The sequence below is a fragment of the Corythoichthys intestinalis genome, chromosome 17 (genome assembly GCF_030265065.1).
Source record: "Corythoichthys intestinalis isolate RoL2023-P3 chromosome 17, ASM3026506v1, whole genome shotgun sequence".
Lineage (NCBI taxonomy): Eukaryota > Metazoa > Chordata > Actinopteri > Syngnathiformes > Syngnathidae > Corythoichthys > Corythoichthys intestinalis.
The window spans coordinates 32,521,631-32,543,259 of NC_080411.1; the positions used below are offsets into that span (position 1 = coordinate 32,521,631).

Genomic DNA, 21,629 nt, shown 5'->3' on the forward strand with positions numbered 1-21,629 from the left:
GATGCTGAAGCCTATAAAATCAGTCGCACCCAAGCACCAGCAGAGGGCGGCAAAACTCCATAAAACACAACAAGTGAGCGTTTCACTGTGTACTGTCATTTAAATCTGTCTGAGCGGGGCAGTTTAACGTGATTAATTTTAAAAATCTATTAACGCCGGTTAACGCGATAATTTTGACAGCCCTAAAATAAAGATGAATAAATAAAGTTCAAGTCCTGGTCATCCCCCATCCTTGGACCCTCCATGTCGGCAAGGAAAAACTCCAAAAACTCCAAAAGCTCTTTGGGAGAAAATGAGAAACCTTGGGGAGTACCACAGTCAGGAGAGATCCACTCCCAGGACGGATAGACAGGATGCACCAGACGGGGTTACAGTTTGTAAAGATGCAATAGAGTAAAGGAACAAGAAGAGGTCCATCTAGCCAGGTGGGACGGGGGTGGCAATGAGGACGTCCATCCAGCCCGGGGTCCGGATAGTCAGGAGGCTGCAGCTGAAAAATAGCCCCTCCCCAGAGGGGAGGGGGAAAGGGGACACCTGGTGACTAGTGATGAAGAGACTAGTCAACTAGATATTTCCATTGGAAAACAGAAATAAAGTAAGACAAGTGGTAGGTAGAGTGAGAAAAAGGAGATAGAACTCAGTGGCTGTACTTCCCCCAGCATTATAGCTTCTAGTGCAGCTTAGACTGAATTGTGAGTCTAGTCCGACTTCAATTAGCCTGACCATAAGCTTTGTCGAACAGGAACAATTTTAGTCTCATCTTAAACATGCAGACTGTCTCGACTTCTTTAATACTAGCTGGAAGCTGATTCCATAAAACAGGGGCTTGCTGGCTAAAGGCTCTAGCTCCGATAGTACTTTTAGAAACCCTGGGAACTACCAGTAGACCTGCATTCTGAGAGCAGAATGTTCTGTTGGGGTGGTATGGAACCAGAGCATCGGTGAGATAAGATGGCCCCAACCCATTAATGGTCTTAAATGTAAGAAGGAGGATTTTAAATTTAATTCTAAACTCGACTGGAAGCCAGTGAAGGGCCTGGAGCACAGGGGTGATGTGCTCTCTCCTATTAGTTCCTGTTAAAAGTCTTGCTGCTGCGTTTTGGACTAGCTGAAGACCTTTTAGAGAACTTTTAGGACAAGCTGCAAGTAGGGAGTTACAGTAATCCAATCTAGATGTAACGAACGCGTGAATTAATTTTTCTGCATCCTTTTTAGATAAAATATTTCTAATTTCGGCTATGTTGTGCAGGTGAAAAAAGGCCGTTCTACAGGTTTGTTTAATATGAGCTTCAAACGATAAGTCTGGGTCAAATAGAACTCCTAGGTTTTTAACTGTGGTGCTGGAGGCTACACTTACATTGTCCAGAGTGACTATCTGTGCAGTTAAAGAGTCTCTCACACTATTCGGGCCTATTATAAGGACTTCTGTCTTTTCAGGGTTAAGTAGAAGATAGTTAGTGCTCATCCAGGTATTTATATCTCGGACGCAGGTGCTTAGTTTATCCACTTGCCTGATCTGCTCAGGTTTAATTGATAAATACAGTTGTGTGTTGTCAGATTAACAATGAAAGTTAATGCTGTTTTCTGATGATATTACCTAGAGGAAGCATATACAGCGTAAACAAGATTGGCCCGAGGATCAACCCTTGCGGCACACCATAACTAACTCTAGAGTACGGTGATGATTGCTGATTTACATTGACAAACTGCTACCTATTAAAGAAATATGATTTAAACCAGCAGAAGGCTGCTCCTCTAACGCCTATGTCACATTCTAGTCTCTGCAATAAGATATTATGATCGATTGTGTCAAAAGCTGCACTCAGGTCCAACAGAACCAAGATCGAGACTAATCCAACGTCAGCGGCTAGTAACAAGTCGTTAGTTACTTTGACTAATGCAGTTTCAGTGCTATGATGAGCTCGAAAGCCAGACTGGAAATGTTCAAATAAACTATTGTCCTGTAGGTGCTGGCAGAGTTGTTTAACTACCACTCTTTCAAGGACTTTGGAGAGAAAGGGTAGATTAGAGATAGGTCTATAATTGGCCAAGATGTCAGGATCAAGAGTAGGTTTTTTCAAGAGCGGTTTAATAACTGCATATTTAAAGGACTGAGGCACGTGGCCAGTAATTAATAAGGTATTTATTATAATTAGGATATAATCAATAGTTAGAGGCAGGGTCTCTTTAAAAAGTTTGGTTGGGATCGTGTCAAGGAGGCACGTTGATGGTTTGGAGGACATTATAATTGCAATTACATCGGTTTGGACTACAGTGGTCAAGTTATTTAATATTATAGAGGGGTTTATAGGAGATTCTGAATTTTCAGTCTGCACTTTATCAGACCTAATAGTTGGAAGTAATTAATTTATTTTATTTCTAAGAGTTTTTTTTTTATTGTTAAAAAATTTTAGGAAGTCATCACAGCTAAGGGTGGTTGGGATATAAGGTTCTATACAATCACAGTTTTCAATCAATTTACCATGAATTTCTTTGGAAAGATGGAGGAAACAAGAGTACAATACTGGAAAAAACTCAGACACAGGGATAATATTCAAACTAAGGCTGCAGTTATCGATTATTTAAGTAATTGATTAATCTATCAATTAGTTAGTCCGAATAATCGAGTAATCGTACCGTGATCCATTGCTACGTCTCCCTTCAAACTTTTTTTTCAATTAAGAAAAATACAGATGAATTGTCCCGAGCCGATCGCTTAGTCTCGCTCTCCCTCCCTCTCTCTCCCTGCTCTTTGTTGGTCAGCCAGCGCACTGGAGTTGCTTGTCAAAGTAAACGATGATTGACAGTCGCTTATTGTTTGATCTTGCCACAGATGCCTGGAACCCAAAGCTTCAAAGTGCCGCAACCATGGTTTAACTTGGGGGCCGTTTACATGGTGACTCTCCGAGAATACGAAAAATTTCATATTTGCACTTGCATTTGCATCTCCATTTGAACACTGTCGCAATCCCGCATGAAAACGATGTAGTATTCATGCCAGGCCCTAGGGGGCAGTGCAGATTTACAGGGCGACAGAGAATGATGCACTTTGACCCCACCAAGCTCCCTCAGCCCGGAAAAAAATATGCCCGCCCACTCGAAGCAATGTCATTTGTCTTTTGTTCAAAAAGGCACAAAAATTGAAACATTCAACATATTTAATTTAAAAATATTATTAAAACAGTAAATTAAAGCCGACATTCTGCTATATTTGCAGTTTTTAATGTTTAGTAGCACCGCTTCGCACGCCCAATGTGACGTGTATGAGTGCTGACGTTAACGACGCGATCTCACGCTGCAGGAGCCTTTGATATGCATGCCGAGGAAACCCCCCTCAACCCCCCATAATCGGATTTTTCCACTTTGGAGGCAGGATTCAGAATTTTTCGTCTTCGCCGACGCCATATGCACGCGAGGCGAGTCCGCTACTCAGTCATTGCGTCTTTGTGTCGCAGAGTCGCCATGTAAACTGCCCCTTGTTCAGCAGTTGTTTTGGCAACTCATTGTGTGTAAGTGAGCAGCTTGAGCGGATTTGAGTGGACTCACTCAATGAAGTACAGTATATAGTAAAGGGCAAGCATTTTTATACTTAATTCCTGTTTAAAAATAATTCGGTGGGACAGTGACATGTTTAAAATTGATAATTATTAAATTTGAAGTGTTTAAAAGCCATTTATTAAAAAGTATATGTACTTTTTTTTTTTTAAATTAATTATACTTTAGGAAAAAGTAAAAAAACATACCTCTATGTATGTCTTGCAAATGCTGAATCTGAATAAATACATTGAACAAACATAAAACAGAAAAGAAAACATTTTTCAGGGGGAGGCGGCGCTACTTCGCGGTCTTTCACTTATCGCGGCTGTTCTGGTCCCCATTAACCGCAAAAAATCAGGGATCACTGTTTTTTTAAAAATTTAATGTGTTGCAGAATAAATTTTACGGAAAATGTAAAACAAAGGCTTGCTAAGATTGCACTTTCAAAAGAGCATTAAATGCGAATACAAAACAAAATTTTTCAAACTACGCATAATTGTGCATTCATTTCACAAGCAATAAATGCATTCAAAAATAAATAAAAAATACCTGAGCATAGCCGCAAACGGTATAAAAAATTAATGAGAATCGAAGTACAACATAAGAATAATTGGCAACCTTGCATAGCGAAAGTCCACAAGCTTAAATGCTATAAAATGCTGATGTTTTTTATTTTTAAAATTTTTTTTTACAATGCTCTTAACAAATCGTTCAAATATTCCCATAAAAACTGCTAAATATACTCCTAAACTAAATTACGACTGCATAAACAATCATTTACAATCTAATGTTGGTCTTAACATGGAGCAGCTGGATCCAGCCGTGTTAGATGAGTTGTGCCATATTCACTGTTGGCACTTGAGGAAAATGTATTCACCCAAAAATATAAATTTAAAGCAAACACTTTCAGAACAAACCATTACAGCGCCACTTTAACTAAACTAATTCTCAAGCAGCAAAATTTGATTCGAAGCTTTTTTTCTAATCGAATTACTCGATTAATCGTTGAAGCACCAATTCAAACTCAACACAGGAAAGCTGGAACCGGAGACAGAATGTTAGATTTTAGAACAGTGATGCATCGTACTACTATCTATGGTAGCTGTATTTGAAAAGTTAAATTAAATACCAAAGAAAAAAAAGGAGCGATTATGTACTACATATACTGTACTGTATGTCGTTGTGTCAAATGGCGAATATACTACAGTTCTGCCAATCCACTGTGAGGATTCCACAATGGACTGGCCGAAAGGGCCTGTAATCCAGAGTTTATAATCTGGTGGGGAGTGGGGGATTAGTGGGTTCGCATCTGGCATGGCATCAGCAACGGGGACCCCTCCCCCATTGCCTTACCTCACCGTTACCCGCTCCTCACTTGCCAATGCGCCTTTGCTCACTTTTGACTTAAAGTGTGCTTCTAACTTCACGATACGTTCAATATTGCCGTGCAGTTTTCTTCTAATATTTGGAACGATGTATTCATCTTAATCAAGCACTATGAACATTGCCAGTCATCCTAGAGTACTCCCACTGTGTAACCTGATTACACGGATCCGCCGTCTAATCTCACGCAGCCGTGACATCATCAAGCATGTAATATCACGGCAACGCCATAAAAATAAGACAACGGGCAATACGGTACTTTGTTATTTTTTTTTTCTTTGCAATTTTATGGTCGCCTACCATTTAAAACAAATGGACCAAAATAAACAATTAGCATATAATCATTAGATTAATCTCCAGTGAAAATAATTGTGTCGCCGCAGCCCGGAGGGACCCCCAGTCCCTTGGTAATCCCCTTGATGTGGGAGCAGTGATGAACACGCGCTAATACTCGCTTATCTTTCACTGTAAACAATTACTTTTGGGATCCAACGCCGCTGCCGTGGGAATAAACGGAATGAGGATTATTCACGTTAAATCTTTGTTGTGGCCCTGATTTGTGTTAACCTCAACCTGAGCATGGACGGATACTCACGTGACACACTTTTTCTCCACGCATTGTTAGGGGAAATGGAAAACTGTTAGGAAACCAAACACTTTGATAATGTTAGCTTTGTTAGCTTGATAATCTTAGATTTGTTGGGGGCCCCTCCAGACGACCATCTTTCAGACGACATCATCTTATCTTTCTGTTTGAGCCTCCCCTCGCCCAACCACACCCCTTTACGTCTGCAAACCGGGCCCCCTTGAGACCTGGATCTGGGTGCGGCTGCACCTCCAGCACACCCCTTAGCGCCGGCCTTGGCTAAGAGAATAATAGCTAACTGAGGTTGAAAGTAGGGTTGACAACAGTCCTGGATTGCATGGGACAACCCGGAATACAGGAAGGTCTGATTGGTACCGCAGTACCTACAGTACAGGCCAAAAGTTTGGACACACCTCATTCAATGCAACACATTAAAGGTCCTAACTCCATTTATAAAGCAATAAATTGCAGGAAAACAGAAGAACAGCAGAATCAATTATAAATAATATGTAAATAGATTATTAATAAATTCTATATACAATCACAACTTATTGTAGACGAGAATAGCCCTTTATAATCATTATAGACCAGACATGTCCAAAGTCCGGCCCGGGGGCCAAATGCGGCCCGTGGTCAAATTTCATCCGGCCCCCAGCATCTGTCATAAAATCAATAACCTCTGGTCCGAACACAGACTTAATGAACTGGTCAGCACTACTGCAACCAACATTTGAAGTAGTTTACACACAAAATGCTGCCCCTCATTTACCCACTAAAAGGCAGCAGCACTTTAACCCTTTATGCCAAATGTATCACATTTGATACAACTAAAATTTCATGATTTTGAGACTAATTTATAATTTTGACATTTCTTTTTGAAAAAAAAAAAAAGTGATGGATGCAAGTCAACACATGCATTTGCAGGTTCCATGAGAAAAAAAAAAAACATGATTTAGCATGAGTTATAGATATAGAGCGCTTATTACACATATTCATTTTGACTTTTCTTTTTACAAACTTGAAAAAAAGGTTTCATTCGGACTTTATTATTACTTTAGTCTCGGATTATTGCTTCATGTTGGAGGTATTTAAGGGCTAAGCAACCTTACTCCCATTACATCTATTTTCTAAAATGATGACAATCAACAAAAAAAAAGTAAGTTGACTGTGACGGCCGACGCTTCAAGGATAGGTGGAAATTAGACTATTTCTTCACTAAAATACGCAAAAACTGTGTCTGCCTCATTTGCAAAGAGACGTCGCTGTTTTTAAAGATTTCAATGTGAGGCGATATTACCAAACAAGACACGCTGACATGTACGACAAGATAACAGGGAAGATTCGCAGTGAGAAATTGAAGCAACTTGAAGCTAGTTTAATGTCACAGCAGCAGTATTTCGCAAGAGCCCGAGAGTCGAAAGAGAAAAAAAATAGTTAAGCAAATGTGACACGCTGAATGGCTTGCTAAAATTTGCTTAAATATATTGTTCTACGTAAAGGACGTCAGCCAAGGTCGGCCCCCGACATTTTTACCACACCAAATCTGGCCCCCTATGCAAAAAGTTTGGACACCCCTGTTATAGACTATACTGTATACTGTTAGCGAATGAGGCTAGCAGCTGCCTGGCGTAACCAGAGCTTTTCTGGCAAAAATTCTTGTGAATAAATGCTTAAATCTCTGAATTCTTCATAGATATGGACATAAAACAGTCTGGGTTCTTGGTTAAAAGCAAAGAAACTGTGCAGTTAGCCTTTATTTTACGTATATTGTCGGAGGACAATGCTACCCTATTAGCGAATGAGGCTAGCGGCCGCCTGGCATAGCCAGAGCTTTTCTGGCAAAAATTATTGTGAATAAATGCTTAAATCTCCAAATTCTTCATAGATATGGATGTAAAACAGTCTGGATTCTCGGTTAAAAGTAAAGAAACTGTGCAGTTAGGGATTATTTTACGTATATTGTCGGCGTACAATGTTACTCTGTTAGTGAATCAGGTTAGCGGCCGCCTGGCTAAAACAGAGCTTTTCTGGCAAAAAAAATCATGTGAATAAATACTTAAATCCCCAAATTCTTCATAGATATGGACGTAAAACGGTCTCGACTCTTGGTTAAAAGCAAAGAAACTGTCCAGTTAGCCTTTATTTTACGTATATTGTCGGAGTACAATGCTACCCTGTTAGTGAATGAGGCTAGCGGCCGCCTGGCGTAAACAGAGCTGTTCTGGCAAAATTCTTGTGAATAAATGCTTAAATCCCTTAATTCTTTATAGATATGGATGTAAAAACAGTCCCGACTCTTGGTTAAAAGCAAAGAAACCGTGCAGTTAGTGTTTATTTTACATATATTGTCAGAGTACAATGCTACTCTGTTAGCGAATGAGGCTAGCGGCCGCCTGGCTTAAACAGAGTTTTTGTGGCGAAAATTATTGTTAATAAATGCTTAAATCCCTAAATTCTTTATAGATATGGATGTCTCGATTCTTGGTTAACAGCAAAAAAATGTGCAGGTACATTTATTTTGCGTAAATATTGCCAACTATGAGGCTAGTCAGTTTCGAAAATTAGCCGCTTCCATATGTAAACAAAGTAGAAAATTCCTGCGAATAAATGCTTCAATCACACATGCATGGTACAAAAAATATAATTTTTACCTTGAATCCTCGGACAAATAACTCCTGACACAATCCTTCCTGTTTGTATGCTGTACAGCTTTTGTAGTTCTTCAAAAATCCAAGCTTAAATCTGACATGAGCGTGTGCCGTCTTTGGCTATTACTAAATGAAGCTCGGCCCCCTCTGAAAAGGAGTTACGCAAAGAATGACAAAGTGTCACGTCAATCGGTAATGAAGTCTATGGTTTGTCCAAACTTTTGGCCTGTTGGCAAGCCTGGTCACAAGCCACTCAAAGCATATTATATTGTAACATATTTATGTCAGACTGCTGTTGCCATAGTTGTGCACTCCCTGTGGGTGTAGTAAAAAGAAACCTCTGTGATGAGTCATGTGCACATATGATGAGAAGCACACCGAATAAAGAAGTGTTGTTCCACTCAGGTCTTGGCCTTATGTATTTTGATTGAGGAAGTACATACCATAAGAATGTAAAAGTGTAAAAATGGGCAATTTCATGTCCAAAAACGCATCGCTTCCACACGGGGTTCCCCAGGGATCTGTTCTCGGCCCTCTTTTATTTTGGCTTTATTTATTGCCTCTTGGTTCTGTTTTTAGGAAACATGGTGTTTTATTTCATTTGTGTGCTGATGACTGTCAGATCTTTTTTCCAATAGCGCAAAATGGCACTCTCTGTCAACTCATTGAATGCCTCAACGATATAAAGCCCTGGCTTTCACTTAATTTTTTAAGTTTGAATGACAGCAAGACTGAAGTCATGGTGTTCGGACCAAGTAGCCAGGCCTCCCTGAATGTTGACCTCGGTTCATTGTCTCCGTTTCTTAAGAACTATGTCAAAAATCTAGGGGTCCAATTTGATTCTGATTTTAAATTTGAGAGGCAGATTTCTTGTGTTGTACGGGACTGTTTTTATCAGCTTTGCCAGATTGCTAAAGTGAAATCTATTGTTTCACGCTCTGATTTGGAGAAATTGATTCATGCTTTTGTCATAACTCGGCTGGATTATGGTAATTCTTTGTGTGCAGGCGTCAGTCAGGCTGCACTGGCCCGTCTGCAACTTGTACAAAACTCTGCTGCTCTACTCCTACCTAGAACCCGCAGGCGCGAACATATCACCCCGATTTTAGCATCTCTTCACTGGCTCCCAGTACATTACCGAATACATTTTAAGATATTATTATTTGTTTTTAAATGTTTGAATAATCTTGCGCCGCCATATCTGTCAGAACTGCTTCAGCCTTACAGTCCAACCAGAACCCTCAGATCAGCTGACCACCTGCTTCTAGTAGTCCTAAGATCAAGGCTGACGCTTAGGGGTGACCGTGCATTTGCGGTGATGGCGCCCAGGATGTGGAACCAATTACCACTTAATATTAGACAAGCCCCTTCACTTATGAATTTTAAATCACGCCTTAAAACATTTTATTTTTCTTCAGCTTTTAATGTGCAATGACTATTTATGACCTTGTCTTTTATTGATTTTATTTTTATGTGTTTGTTTTATCTTTGAAAGTCAACTTATTTTGCTGTTTTATGGTATGTGAAGCACTTTGGACTCCTTGGCGGATTTTTAAAATGTGCTATACAAATAAAGTTGATTGATTGATTGATTGATAAAAACCCCGTATGTCTTATTTCCACGCCGTTAATGTAAAAAAGTTTACCGTATTTTGATGACCCATTAACATTACATAACCTATTGGTAGTTATAGTTTATTTGTCACTGTCGTTAATTTGAGTGAACTATAGCATTAGGCTAACATTAATAGCCGAACACACATACAAATGCACAAAGTCTCGCTCTAAACAATTTTCATGAATGGAAAATCCTCCGTACAATTTATATTGATATATTTTCTTTTATGGTGACTCGACAGATGCCCATGGTTGGCAGTGACCATCTGCCCTGCCGTGCCTCCATGCTGCGCCGCCCTTTTCCTTTTCGTGCTGGCCAACTTCACCATGGCTACGTTTACGGATGCTGGCGTTCTCCCCATGGGTGAGTGAATGGGATGATTGAACTCCCAGTTTTCTGTCAGACCATCATATTTCGTCTTATTCGTATTTATTTTTCTATAAGGGGTGGTTGTCATACTGACGATAACGCAATCACCAGAGTGTTGTGTTGAGCTATATTAGTACTGAAATTATTAGAATTGGTTGTCACAGTGTGTCAAAATGTCTTGGACAGATAAGAAATTACTGTAAACAAACAAACAAAAAAAGATTTCATTTGAAAGAAAAATGAATGAAATTCTGCACAGTTTTCTACATTGATTTCAACATATTGTCAGTTTTTGACCCCTGAGCTAATATTGAAGCATTGTTTAAGTGACTAGCTCTATCTGGTGTTAAAACTGAGAAGTGCAATAGAATGTAGGCTGAATTTAAATTTGTGCGTAGAGATGCCCCGATTGCATATTTTTGTACCTGAGTCCGAGTCACCTGATTCGGAGAATCATCCGATACCGAGTCCTGTTTTTGTATAGAAGTTCCAATCATGTTACTGTCCCACCATGCCGCCGTCATAATTTGATAGGGCTGTCAAACGATTACAGTTTTTAATCGCATTAATTACAACTTAAAAATTAATTAATCGTAATTAATCGCAATTCAAACCATCTATAATATATGCCATATTTTTCTGTAAATTATTGTTGGAATGGAAAGATAAGACACAAGACGGATATACACATTCAACATACTGTACATAAGCACTGTATTTGTTTATTATAACAATAAATCAACAAGATGGCATTAACATGATTAACATTCTGTTAAAGGGATCCATGGATAGAAAGACTTGTAGTTCTTAAAAGATAAATGTTAGTACAAGTTATAGGATTTTTATATTAAAACCCCTCTTAATTTTTTCGTTTCAATAAAATTTGTAAAATTTTCAATCAAAAAATAAACTAGTAGCTCGTCATTGTTGATGTTGCCGAGCGGTGACGTCACATGGGCTCCCTGCCATTCTTCCACAATGTCTTTAACTACGTAAGGTAGTGATTGAAATACACCACAAGGTGTCAATGGCGAGTTTTAAATTACTTAGAACTCAAGCCAATGAGTGCGTTTTGTCCCTCGACCGACACCGTAGTTCCCTGTTTACTTGTCCATCCATTGTACATCATTTGAGTGCTGGCTTCACAACGTACGAGACCTCTGATCGTTTGTATATTGTGACTGAATATTGCCATCCAGTGTATTTGTCGAGCTAAACGACAGCTAAACGAAATGTTTGAATAGTTTGTCCAAAGTCTGAGCCTCATTAATACAGATAGAAATGCTTTTCTTTTTGTGAACATTATTTTTTTGAGAGATAGGAATATTATTTTTGCTCTGTATTCTGTCCTCAATGTGTGAGTACACAATTTGACAGATAGCGAACATCAGAAGCTCCAAAGAGGAATCAGACGTTGAGGCAAAGTTGAATGGGCTTTACTGTAGTCATCAATTCTCTTGACAGGAGCATGCTTCTGATTATTGTAAAACTGAAAATAATAAACATTGTGTCAATAACTTGCACAAGTTACAAAACAACACAAAGTATACACTCACGTGTCCATTTGAGCAGTAGCACGAACCAATTAGCTCACAAGCAACAAATAATGTAACTACATTGCACCATATATGTAAACAAAATGAAATGTACATCACCAATAATTACACAATGCTCATGAATATATACAAAGAAAGAATGCAACTCAGTAGCGATGGATGTATAAGACACAAACAGCGTGATGAGACTGCGAGAACTGCCACTGAATACTGAATGCAGACGTTAGCTGGTCTGTAGAGCACTGAATTGGTATGAGTTCGCGTCGACATAATCATGTCAGCAGAGCGTGCTGAAACCCATAAAATCAGTTGCACCCAAGCACCAGCAGAGGGCGACAAAACACCAAAAAAACACAAGTAACAAGTGGACATGACATTGTGCTGTCATTGTGATCTGTTTGAGCGGGGCATATGCGTTAAATGCGTCAAATTCTTTGATGTGATCAATTGAAAAAAATTAATTACCGCCCGTTAACGCGATAAATTTGACAGCCCTAAATTTGAATTATTTTCAAACAAGAATAACATAGAAAAATGCTTGTCTTTATTAAATGCTTCATTGAGTGAGTCCACTAAAATCCACTCACGCTTTGACGCTCACACTGCTGAGAAGAGCATCTTTCTTACACAATGACTTGCCACAGCGCACTTATGCATTTTTAACGATGATTGACACATTTGTGCCTTTGATCGTAGAGCTACCATGTTTCTCTGGCAAGATCAAACCTACAAACCTGTGATCATTGTTACCTTTAAGTACCAAATGCAAGCTAAGCAAAATGGCCACACCGCTTAGCAGGAGGGAGGGTGAGAGGCTGTGGTGCTGTACGAGCATGAAGCAGAAAAACATGAAAATATTTTTTTATATTAAAAACCCGATCCTTTTCACCATTTCCGATCCTCTGAAAAATGGCGCGATCGGCCCGATTTCAAATCACGTGATTGGATCGGGACATCCCTACTTTTGCGGGGCAGATTTTCTGATATTTTCATAATTTGCTTTGGGCTAATAAAGACTGGACCACGGGCCAATTGCGGCCCCTGATTTTAACGATACATAAAAAAATACTGTAAATGTGAACGTAAAAGAGACACAGCGAGAAAGAAAACTGGTATTTGGTATGTGTACTAAATTGATTTTGCCATCTGGCATTTTTTTGCCATGTGGCAAAATTGATTTTGCTATGAGGCATTTTTTTGCCATGAGGCTAAGCCACGCGTGTTTTTCCTTCCATTTAATACAAATGGAAAATTTGGATGTGCATAGCCGTGAATGGCATGGACGTGCATGACCTGCAAAAATACTATACCCCCCCCCCCCCTCCAAAAAAAAAATGCCACATACCGAAATCCATTTTGCCACATAAAAAAAAAATGCCACATGACAAAATTAGGGCTGTCAAACGATTAAAATTTTTAATCGAGTTAATTACAGCTTAAAAATTAATTAATCGTAATTAATCACAATTAATCGCAATTCAAACCATCTATAAAGTATGCCATATTTTTCTGTAAATTATTGTTGGAATGGAAAGATAAGACCCAAGATGGATATATATATTCAACATGCGGTACATAAGCACTGTATTTGTTTGTTATAATAATAAATCAACAAGATAGCATTAACATTATTAACATTCTGTTAAAGCGATCCATGGATAGAAAGACTTGTAGTTCTTAAAAGATAAATGTTAGTACAAGTTGTAGAAATTTTATATTAAAACCCCTCTTAATGTTTTCGTTTTAATAAAATTTGTAAAATTTTCAATCAAAAAATAAACTAGTAGCCCCCCATTGTTGATGTCAATAATTACTTACACAATGCTCATGGGTGCTGAAGCCTATAAAATCAGTCACACCCAAGCGCCAGTAGAGGGCAGCAGAACTCCACAAAACACAATTAACAAGTGGGCATTCACTGTACTGTCATTTAAATCTGTCTGAGCGGGGAATGTGCGTTAATTGCGTCACATATTTTAACGTGATTAATCAAAATAATTTATTACCACCCGTTAACGCGATCATTTTGACAGCCCTAGACAAAATCAATTCTGTTACAAGGCAAAAAAATGCCACTTGCCAAAATCCATTTTGCCACATACAAAAAAAATGCCACATGACAAAATCAATTTTGCTACAAGGCAAAAAAAAATGCCACTTGCCAAAATCCATTTTGCCACATACAAAAAAAATGCCACATGGCAAAATCAATTTTGCCACATGGCATAAAAATGCCACCTGGCAAAATCAATTTTTCCTCATGGCAAAAAAATGCCACATGGCAAAACCACTTTTGCCACATACCAAATACAGCTTTTCGTTCTTGGCCCTGCTGAGTATTAACACACGACGTTTTGCATGATGCAAAGAACACAGCAAAACCCGCTGCGCAAACTGTGCAGTATACTCTGTCCAAGGGAAGGCTGATTTGTTGGACCATCTGACTGTCGCGAGTCACACAATTTAACAATTTAACTCGATCCCTCCAACCGGCAGCTGATGAAGACGAGGACAAGGATGACGAGTTAAGGGCGCCCCTCTACAAGAATGTGGACGTGAGGGGCATCCAAGTGCGGATGAAGTGGTGCGCCTCCTGTCACTTCTACAGGCCGCCGCGATGTTCACACTGCAGCGTGTGCGATCGCTGCGTAGAGGTCAGTTGGGTCAATTCTTTTTAAACAATCGTGCCCTTTATATAGGAGTAACCTGCAATGGTGGCCACAGCCCCCCCCTATAAGTTCGCTGGCCACCCCATGGCCAATATAATGTTAGATTGTTGTAGCATCACTTATGCATTTCTATGCATTGCTATGCACATTAAATCATTAGTAACATTAATATGTAACACAATAAACAAAATTATATCAATTGGCATGTCCTTAAAGGGGAAGTTGAAGGGGCTTAATCTTCAAGTTAGTGGGGGTTTAATTAGTCGGTGGAGTTGATTTCAAGAAATTCCGTGCAGTTAATTAGTTATTTATTAGTTTCCGGGCTCCGGCGTGGCTAAGCTAGTGCGAGTCAATGAGCCTGTCCTAGCATGCCAATAAAAGACAGCATATACACGCATGAAAATCACAGATGACCCATGCAATCAATTAGGGGTGTGACAAAATATCGAAATGGTGATATATCGTGATTCTTTGTATCCCAAAAGGTTATCGATATGCTCCTGCCAAGAATCGAGATATCGTTTTAAAAAGGTGTCACTGTTTAAAAAAAAGAATATAAAAAAAAAAGGAACCAACAAGTTGCTACCAAAATCTTCCACCATAATAGTGTCCCAGTTAACTCCAAGGCTGCATTGGTGGTGCTCGACGCTCAATCCATTTAGACTGGGAACGTCTGTTCATTCGAAACCAGAGCCTTTACAGTTATTCTGTCCGATTTTCAGGGCATTTACAGGTCACTTGCTGTTCATTTTAGGGCCTTTACAGGTCATTTCCTGTTGAGTTTGAGTCACTGCCTATTCATTCGGGTGATTCCCAGGTCACTTCCCGTTCTGTAACTCAAAATAAACAGGAAGTGACCCATAAAATACCCCAAAATCAACAGGAAGTAACTGAAAATCAACAGGTAAATGACCTTTAATTGCCCAAAATTACCTCATTGCCTGGCATTGGCTGTCACTGACGGCCATAGACGTTCAATCCGTTTGAAGTGGGAGGGATGGCAGCGAATGAACGAATGTTCATTCGCTGCCACCCTCCCAGTTCAAATGGATTGGACGTCTACTAGTGATAAACTCATTCCAATTCACAGCAGAAGCTTGTTTTTTTGTTCATTAGTTGTTTGTAGAATCTCCTAGAATGATTTCCTGACCAATGTATTGATAATCGTTGTATCGCCATTTTGTCAGATCATCGTTATCGTGAGCTTTGTATTGCAAATTGTATCGTACCGCGAGGTACCAAGAGGTTCCCACTCCTACAATCAATAGAGTTGCATGTATATACAGCAACATTTGTAATCCAGTAGTTCTGTAGGTAACAGGCTACAGAGCGGAGTGATATTTTTTCCACCGGTTTGTTTATGTCGTAGCCAGCAGCAAGTATCCACAGTTTGTATTGTTCCTCATTCTTCATAGTGAATTTGTGGAAACTCTCATTTGCCCATTTCTTCTGTTTGTTTCCACAGCCTCTAAATGTACGTTTCACCATGTTGCCATTCTTTAGTCAAGGCTCTATAGACTGATGCTGCATTCGAGGAAGGTGGCAAATCGGAGTTTACCAGGATAAATATCATTGGAACGCCACTCGAACTGGGGGGCCTTGGTCGCGAAGTCAGGAAAAAAAGTATCCCGACTTCACGAGTTGCTTCAGACGTCAATTGACAAAATGCGCTGCCTGTGAAAAAGCAGACCGTCAATATTAAAACTAAAGAAGGCAGTTTACAGTGTGGCCTATTTACCTTAGCTATCGTTTTCCCTTCCACTATTAAAGCCATGTTTGCTGGAGGTCAATATGTCTTTTCATGGCATACTTAGAAAACTGTTGGAACGCTTTGAGGTCGCATCAGGTACAATCCGATTGGGGTAAGTCTGACTTCCCACCTTCCACGAATGCAGCATGACCAAGAGTGGCCAAAGCATTCCTCTCTATTGTGGTCGCATTACGCATCTAAAAAAATAGTCGTACATAAATAAATGAATTACTGCAGTTTGTGACATTGGTGCATGGGTATTTTGAACAACGATCTGCATTTTGAATGTATTTGACTATGTTAGATCTATTAATATTGTTTTTTTATTGGCATGCTAGGAAGGGACAATTGACTCGCGCTAGCTCAGCCACTCCGGAGCCCTGAAATCAATAAATTACTAACACCAACTAATTTAACCCCTGCTAACTCGAAGATTAAGCCTAATATTAAAAAATTTTCAACTTCTGCATTAAGACCTCCGTGAAGTTTGTTGAAGTTGGATATTTCAACTCCACCACCTAAAAATTGTATCTTTAGTCATTTAAAATGTGTTCTTTTATTCTCCTTTTAGGAAGATATCTTTTAATTGTGTAAAATTTTGATTATTTTTGCGTGTAAATTTATAACTTTAAATCAGGGGTGTCCAAACTTTTTGCAAAGGGGGCCAGATTTGGTGTGGTAAAAATGTGGGGGGCCGACCTTGGCTGACGTCCTTTACGTAGAACAATATATTTAAGCAAATTTTAGCAAGCCATTCTGTGTGTCACATTTCCTTTATTTATTTATTTTTTAATTAATAATTTCAACTCGCAACTAGCCTTTGTGGCATTATTTTAGTGAAGCAATAGTTCAATTTCCACCTATCCTTGAAGCGTTGGCCGGCGCAGTCAACTTTTGTTGTTGTTGTTGATTGTCACCATTTTAAAAAATTGGAAGTCAAGGGTCACACGGGGCAATGTTGCTCAGAGTGCTGTTGCCTTTTAGTGGGTAAATGAGGAGCAGCATTTAGTGTGTAAGCTACTTCATATGCTGGTAGCAGTACTGCTGACCAATTTATTAAGTCTGTGTACGGGCCAGACGTTATTGCTCTTATGACAGAGGCTGGGGGCCGGATGAAATTTGACCACGGGCCGCACTTTGCTGCTTTAAATGAATCATGTTTTATCCATAGTAGCGTAAACTAGCGTGTTTTCCAATAATTTTTCAACTTTATTTTTGCACGCAATGCCTTAAACAGTCCATTTTCCTTCAAATTCTCCCTATAAATGTGCCTCTAAGCAGGATTTTGACCACCACTGCCCATGGGTGAACAACTGCATCGGGAGGCGCAACTACCGCTACTTCTTCCTCTTCCTGCTGTCCCTCACCGGTCACATGGTTTGCGTCTTAAGCTTCGGCCTGGTCTTTGTGCTCCACCACTCGGACCAGCTTTGGAAGCTGCACTGCACAGTCACGTATCCTTACTGCCGGCAGTTATACCTCTCATCACAAAAGGCTTCCTTTCCTTAGCAATGTTCCCGACAGTTTGGTCGTGATCAGCATATCGGGCCTGTTTCTCTTCCCTGTTCTTGGCCTGACGGGCTTCCACCTCTTCCTGGTGTCCAGAGGACGCACTACCAATGAACAAGTGAGTCCAAATTGCAATTGCATGTAGTGGTGGAAAACACTGAAATTCAATCCAGATTTACATACTTTTTTAAAGAAAATCCTATATCAATAACAAGTGACAATGTTGTGTGTGATGACCCATGCTGCATTGGAGAAGGTTGTTACTACCTGTATTCTAAGACGTGTTAATATTCATGAAGGAGTAAAAATTGTGACAACCCACCCCGCTCTCCCTTATACAGTGGGTCAAAAAAGTATTTAGTCAGCCACCACTTGTGCAAGGTCTCCCACTTAAAAAGATAGAGAGGCCTTTAATTTTTATCATTATACCTCAACTATCAGAGATAGAATGAAGAAAAAAATCCAGAAAATCATTTTGTTTGATTTTTAAAGAATTTATTTACAAATTATGGTGGAAAATAAGTATTTGGTCAAGGATAAAAGTTCATTTTAATACCTTGTTATATTCCCTTTGTTGGCAATGACAGAGGTCAAAACATTTTCACTCAGTCTTCACAAGGTTTTCACATACTGTTGCTGGTATTTTGGTCCGCTCCTTGAGAGCAGTGATGTTTTGGGGTTGTTGTTGGGCAACGCGGACTTTCAACTCCCTCCAAAGATTCTCTATGGAGTTGAAATCTGGAGATGGCTTGGCCACTCGAAGACCTTGAAATGCTTCTTAGGAAGCCACTCTTTTGTTTCCCAGGCAGTGTGTTTGCGATCATTGTCATGCTGAAAGACCCAGCCACGTTTCATCTTGAATGCCCTTGCCGATGGAAAAAGGTTTTCACTCAAAAGCTCACGATATATGGCCCTATTCATCCATTCCTTTACACGGATTGGGCGTCCAGGTCACTTTGCAGAAAAACAGCCGTAAAGCATGATGTTTGCACCCCCTTGCTTCACAGTAGATATGGTGTTCTTTGGATGCAATTCAGCATTCTTTCTCCTCCAAGCATGAGAAGTTGTGTTTCTCCCAAAAAGTTATATTTTTGGTTTCATCTGACCATATCCCATTCTCCCAGTCCACTTCTGGACCATCCAAATGATCTCAAGCAATCGTCAGATGGGGTTGGACATATACTGACTGAAGCAGGGGGACACGTCTGGCACTGCAGGATTTCAGTTCTTGGTGGCGTAGTGATAGTAGCCTTCGTTACTTTGGTCCCAGTTCTCTGCAGGTCATTCACAAAGTCCCTATGTGTGGTTCTGGAAATTTTGCCCACCGGTCTTGTGATCATTTTGACCCCACAGGGTGAGCTCCTGCATGGAGCGCCAGACAGAGGGAAATTATCAACACTCATGTATATTTTCTATTTTCTAATAATTGCTGTCTTTTTATTTATCAATTGGAGTCTTCACACCAAGCTGCTTACCTATTGCAGATTCAGCCTTCCCAGCCAGGGTCAGGTCTACAATTTTGTTTCTGGTGTGTCCTTTGAAAGCTGTATGGTCTTAGCCATAGTGGAGTTTGGAGTGTGACTGATTGAGGTTGTGGACAGGTGTCTTTCAAACTGAGAATCAGTTCAAACACGTGCCATTAACGCAGGTAACGAGTGGAGAAGACAGAGGAGCCTCTGAAAGAAGTTACAGCTCTGTGAGAGCCAGAAATCTTGCTTGTTTGTAGGTGACCAAATATTTATTTTCCACCATAATTTTCAAATAAATTCTTTTAAAATCGGACAACGTGATTTTCTCTGTTTTTTTCCTCATTGTCTCTCATAGTTGATGTATACCTATGATGACAATTACAGGCCTCTCTCATCTTTTTAAGTGGGAGCACAATTGGTGGCTGACTGAATACTATTTTGCCCCACTGTGTATGTATAGCCTACTATACTTTCCCACTGCAAATTTATTACATCTTTAATCCGATAATTTTTCTTAAATCTAGTCAAAATTTTTCATCTTGTTTTGAGCGTTAAAGACTAGTTAGCAGATTAATGTGTCAGATTATAAGTAAATATTACTCTTTGTTCTTATTAAACTCATACATCTAAAAATGGTAACCTTTCACCTAAAACAAGAAAAAAATGCTTTCAAATAATGTTTTAAACAATGTCTATTCTTGAAGTAAGAGCATTTCTGACGAACAGACTTTTTTTAAGATTATGTATACTCATTTATTGCTTGAAATAGGTCTTTTAGGCCTTTTTTTAAATAGCTATTTTTCTTATTTCAAGAAATCTAAGTGAGTAAAGGTTACTTGAAACCAGGGGTCGCGTTAACCGAATATTTTCCGTCGTTGACCGTTTTTTTAAAACAGTGATGGAAAAAAACTGAAGTCCATCCGTCATTTTGACAGGTTGCAATTCACACTCCAGACCACAGGATGGCGAGTGAGCATATTAATTAGCTATTGTCTCTCTTGATGCATGACGTCGTTGGCCCTACTCGGAAAAATGTCCGACTCCGAACTAGCATTCAGGTGTAGCAAACACGGAAACGTTAGGAAGCTTTGGAGAGCATTGTCTAAGGCTACGTTCATTCTACAGGTCTTAATGCACGAATCCAATTTTTTCGTGTTTTTCCGACTCAAGTCAGGCATTAACTTGACGGTCTGAACGGGACAAGTCGCATAGAAGTGGACCATTTCAAATCCGATCTGGGTCATTTTTGTATATGGTTCAAATCCGATCTGGGCCACATTTTTCCAGACTGTCGTGGCGGTCTGTACCGTCCAGTGTCCCAAATCCGATTTCAGCTGTGCGTTATTAGCGCCTAGCTTGCAGTGAACACGGCTTTTGGGGAAGGGCCGGGCTTGACAACAGTCATAAAAAAATAAAAATGGGTTGAGGATAAGCATGAGAATGATCGGTTTTCTCTCTGCTCTATGTGAGCTATATTTCAACATTTCCTACATGGCCGAGAGTCGGGAGAGGGGTCTGGCTGCAGCCCGTCTTGGAGAGTCGGGGGAAACTTCCCGTATGTGTGTGTGACATGCACGGACAGTGCGTGCATGCTATCGATCCATATAAACTGTGAATATAAGCCTAAACGGGGATTATTTATGTCTGTTATTTGTCTCCTCCTTTTGAAAAGCAAAATATGATATCCCTGGAATGACGGATGACTTGTCATTTGTTTTGATGCTTCTGCGCACCGGCGCATGTCGGACTGCGAATTAGAGCGCATGCGTAATACTTGAATGGTCTCAATGGACAAAAGCAGTCTGAACGGGCACTGATATGACAAAAAAAATCGGATTTGTGCATTAAGACCTGTAGTATGAACGTGGCCTAATTGAATGAGCAGGGACAAACAGCTTGGAGTCAGAAGTACGTGCGCTATTCTCAAACCTGAACGCACCCCGAGTCTTGGATGACAAATCAACAGAGCAGAGAGTAGACACAACATGGCTGGTAGTTTCTTCAATTTATTCAGAGTTGAGTAAGTAATGCACCACTTTTGACCAACACTGCTATTGAATATGTCATTATTATCATTTTAAAAATTTAAGTGACGGGTAAAAATAGATTATGACCGGATTTTTATGACCCTGTCAGTCAAAATGACAGACAGCGAAAAAGTCTAGCGCAACCTCTGCTTGAAACACTTACAGATATTTTCACTCATATTTCTAATAGATTTACACTGAAAACAAGGGAATTTAACTAGTTTTAAGGGTGTGTGTTTTTGCAGTGTAGTTGTCAGAGGCTCATTGGGTGTTTGATGTTCCAACAGGTCACCGGGAAGTTTCAAGGGGGAGTAAACCCCTTCACACGTGGGTGCTGTAACAATCTGGAATACCTGGTGTGCAGTCCAATCTCCCCAAGGTAAGATCCATCACTAAGGCATATTTCCCCCACGCGCATCATGTTATCACCTTATTCACGTCACATTTCAATTTTAATTTTGTAACGACAACTGACAACTTTATTATTGTGAAAAGATTTGTTATTTCT

General features: G+C 39.7%; 1 protein-coding gene across 2 annotated transcripts in view; it reads left to right on the forward strand.

Annotated features, from left to right (window-relative positions):
- The window catches only part of zdhhc8a (zinc finger DHHC-type palmitoyltransferase 8a), a 65,957-nt gene that overhangs the window by 29,552 nt on the left and 14,776 nt on the right, over positions 1–21,629 (forward strand). For both annotated transcript variants that reach the window (XM_057819687.1, XM_057819688.1), the window contains exons 2-6: positions 10,014–10,135; positions 14,194–14,351; positions 17,398–17,570; positions 17,641–17,743; positions 21,409–21,500. In XM_057819687.1, the coding sequence (XP_057675670.1) occupies positions 10,014–10,135; positions 14,194–14,351; positions 17,398–17,570; positions 17,641–17,743; positions 21,409–21,500 (648 nt within the window). The remainder of the gene's footprint in view (positions 1–10,013; positions 10,136–14,193; positions 14,352–17,397; positions 17,571–17,640; positions 17,744–21,408; positions 21,501–21,629) is intronic.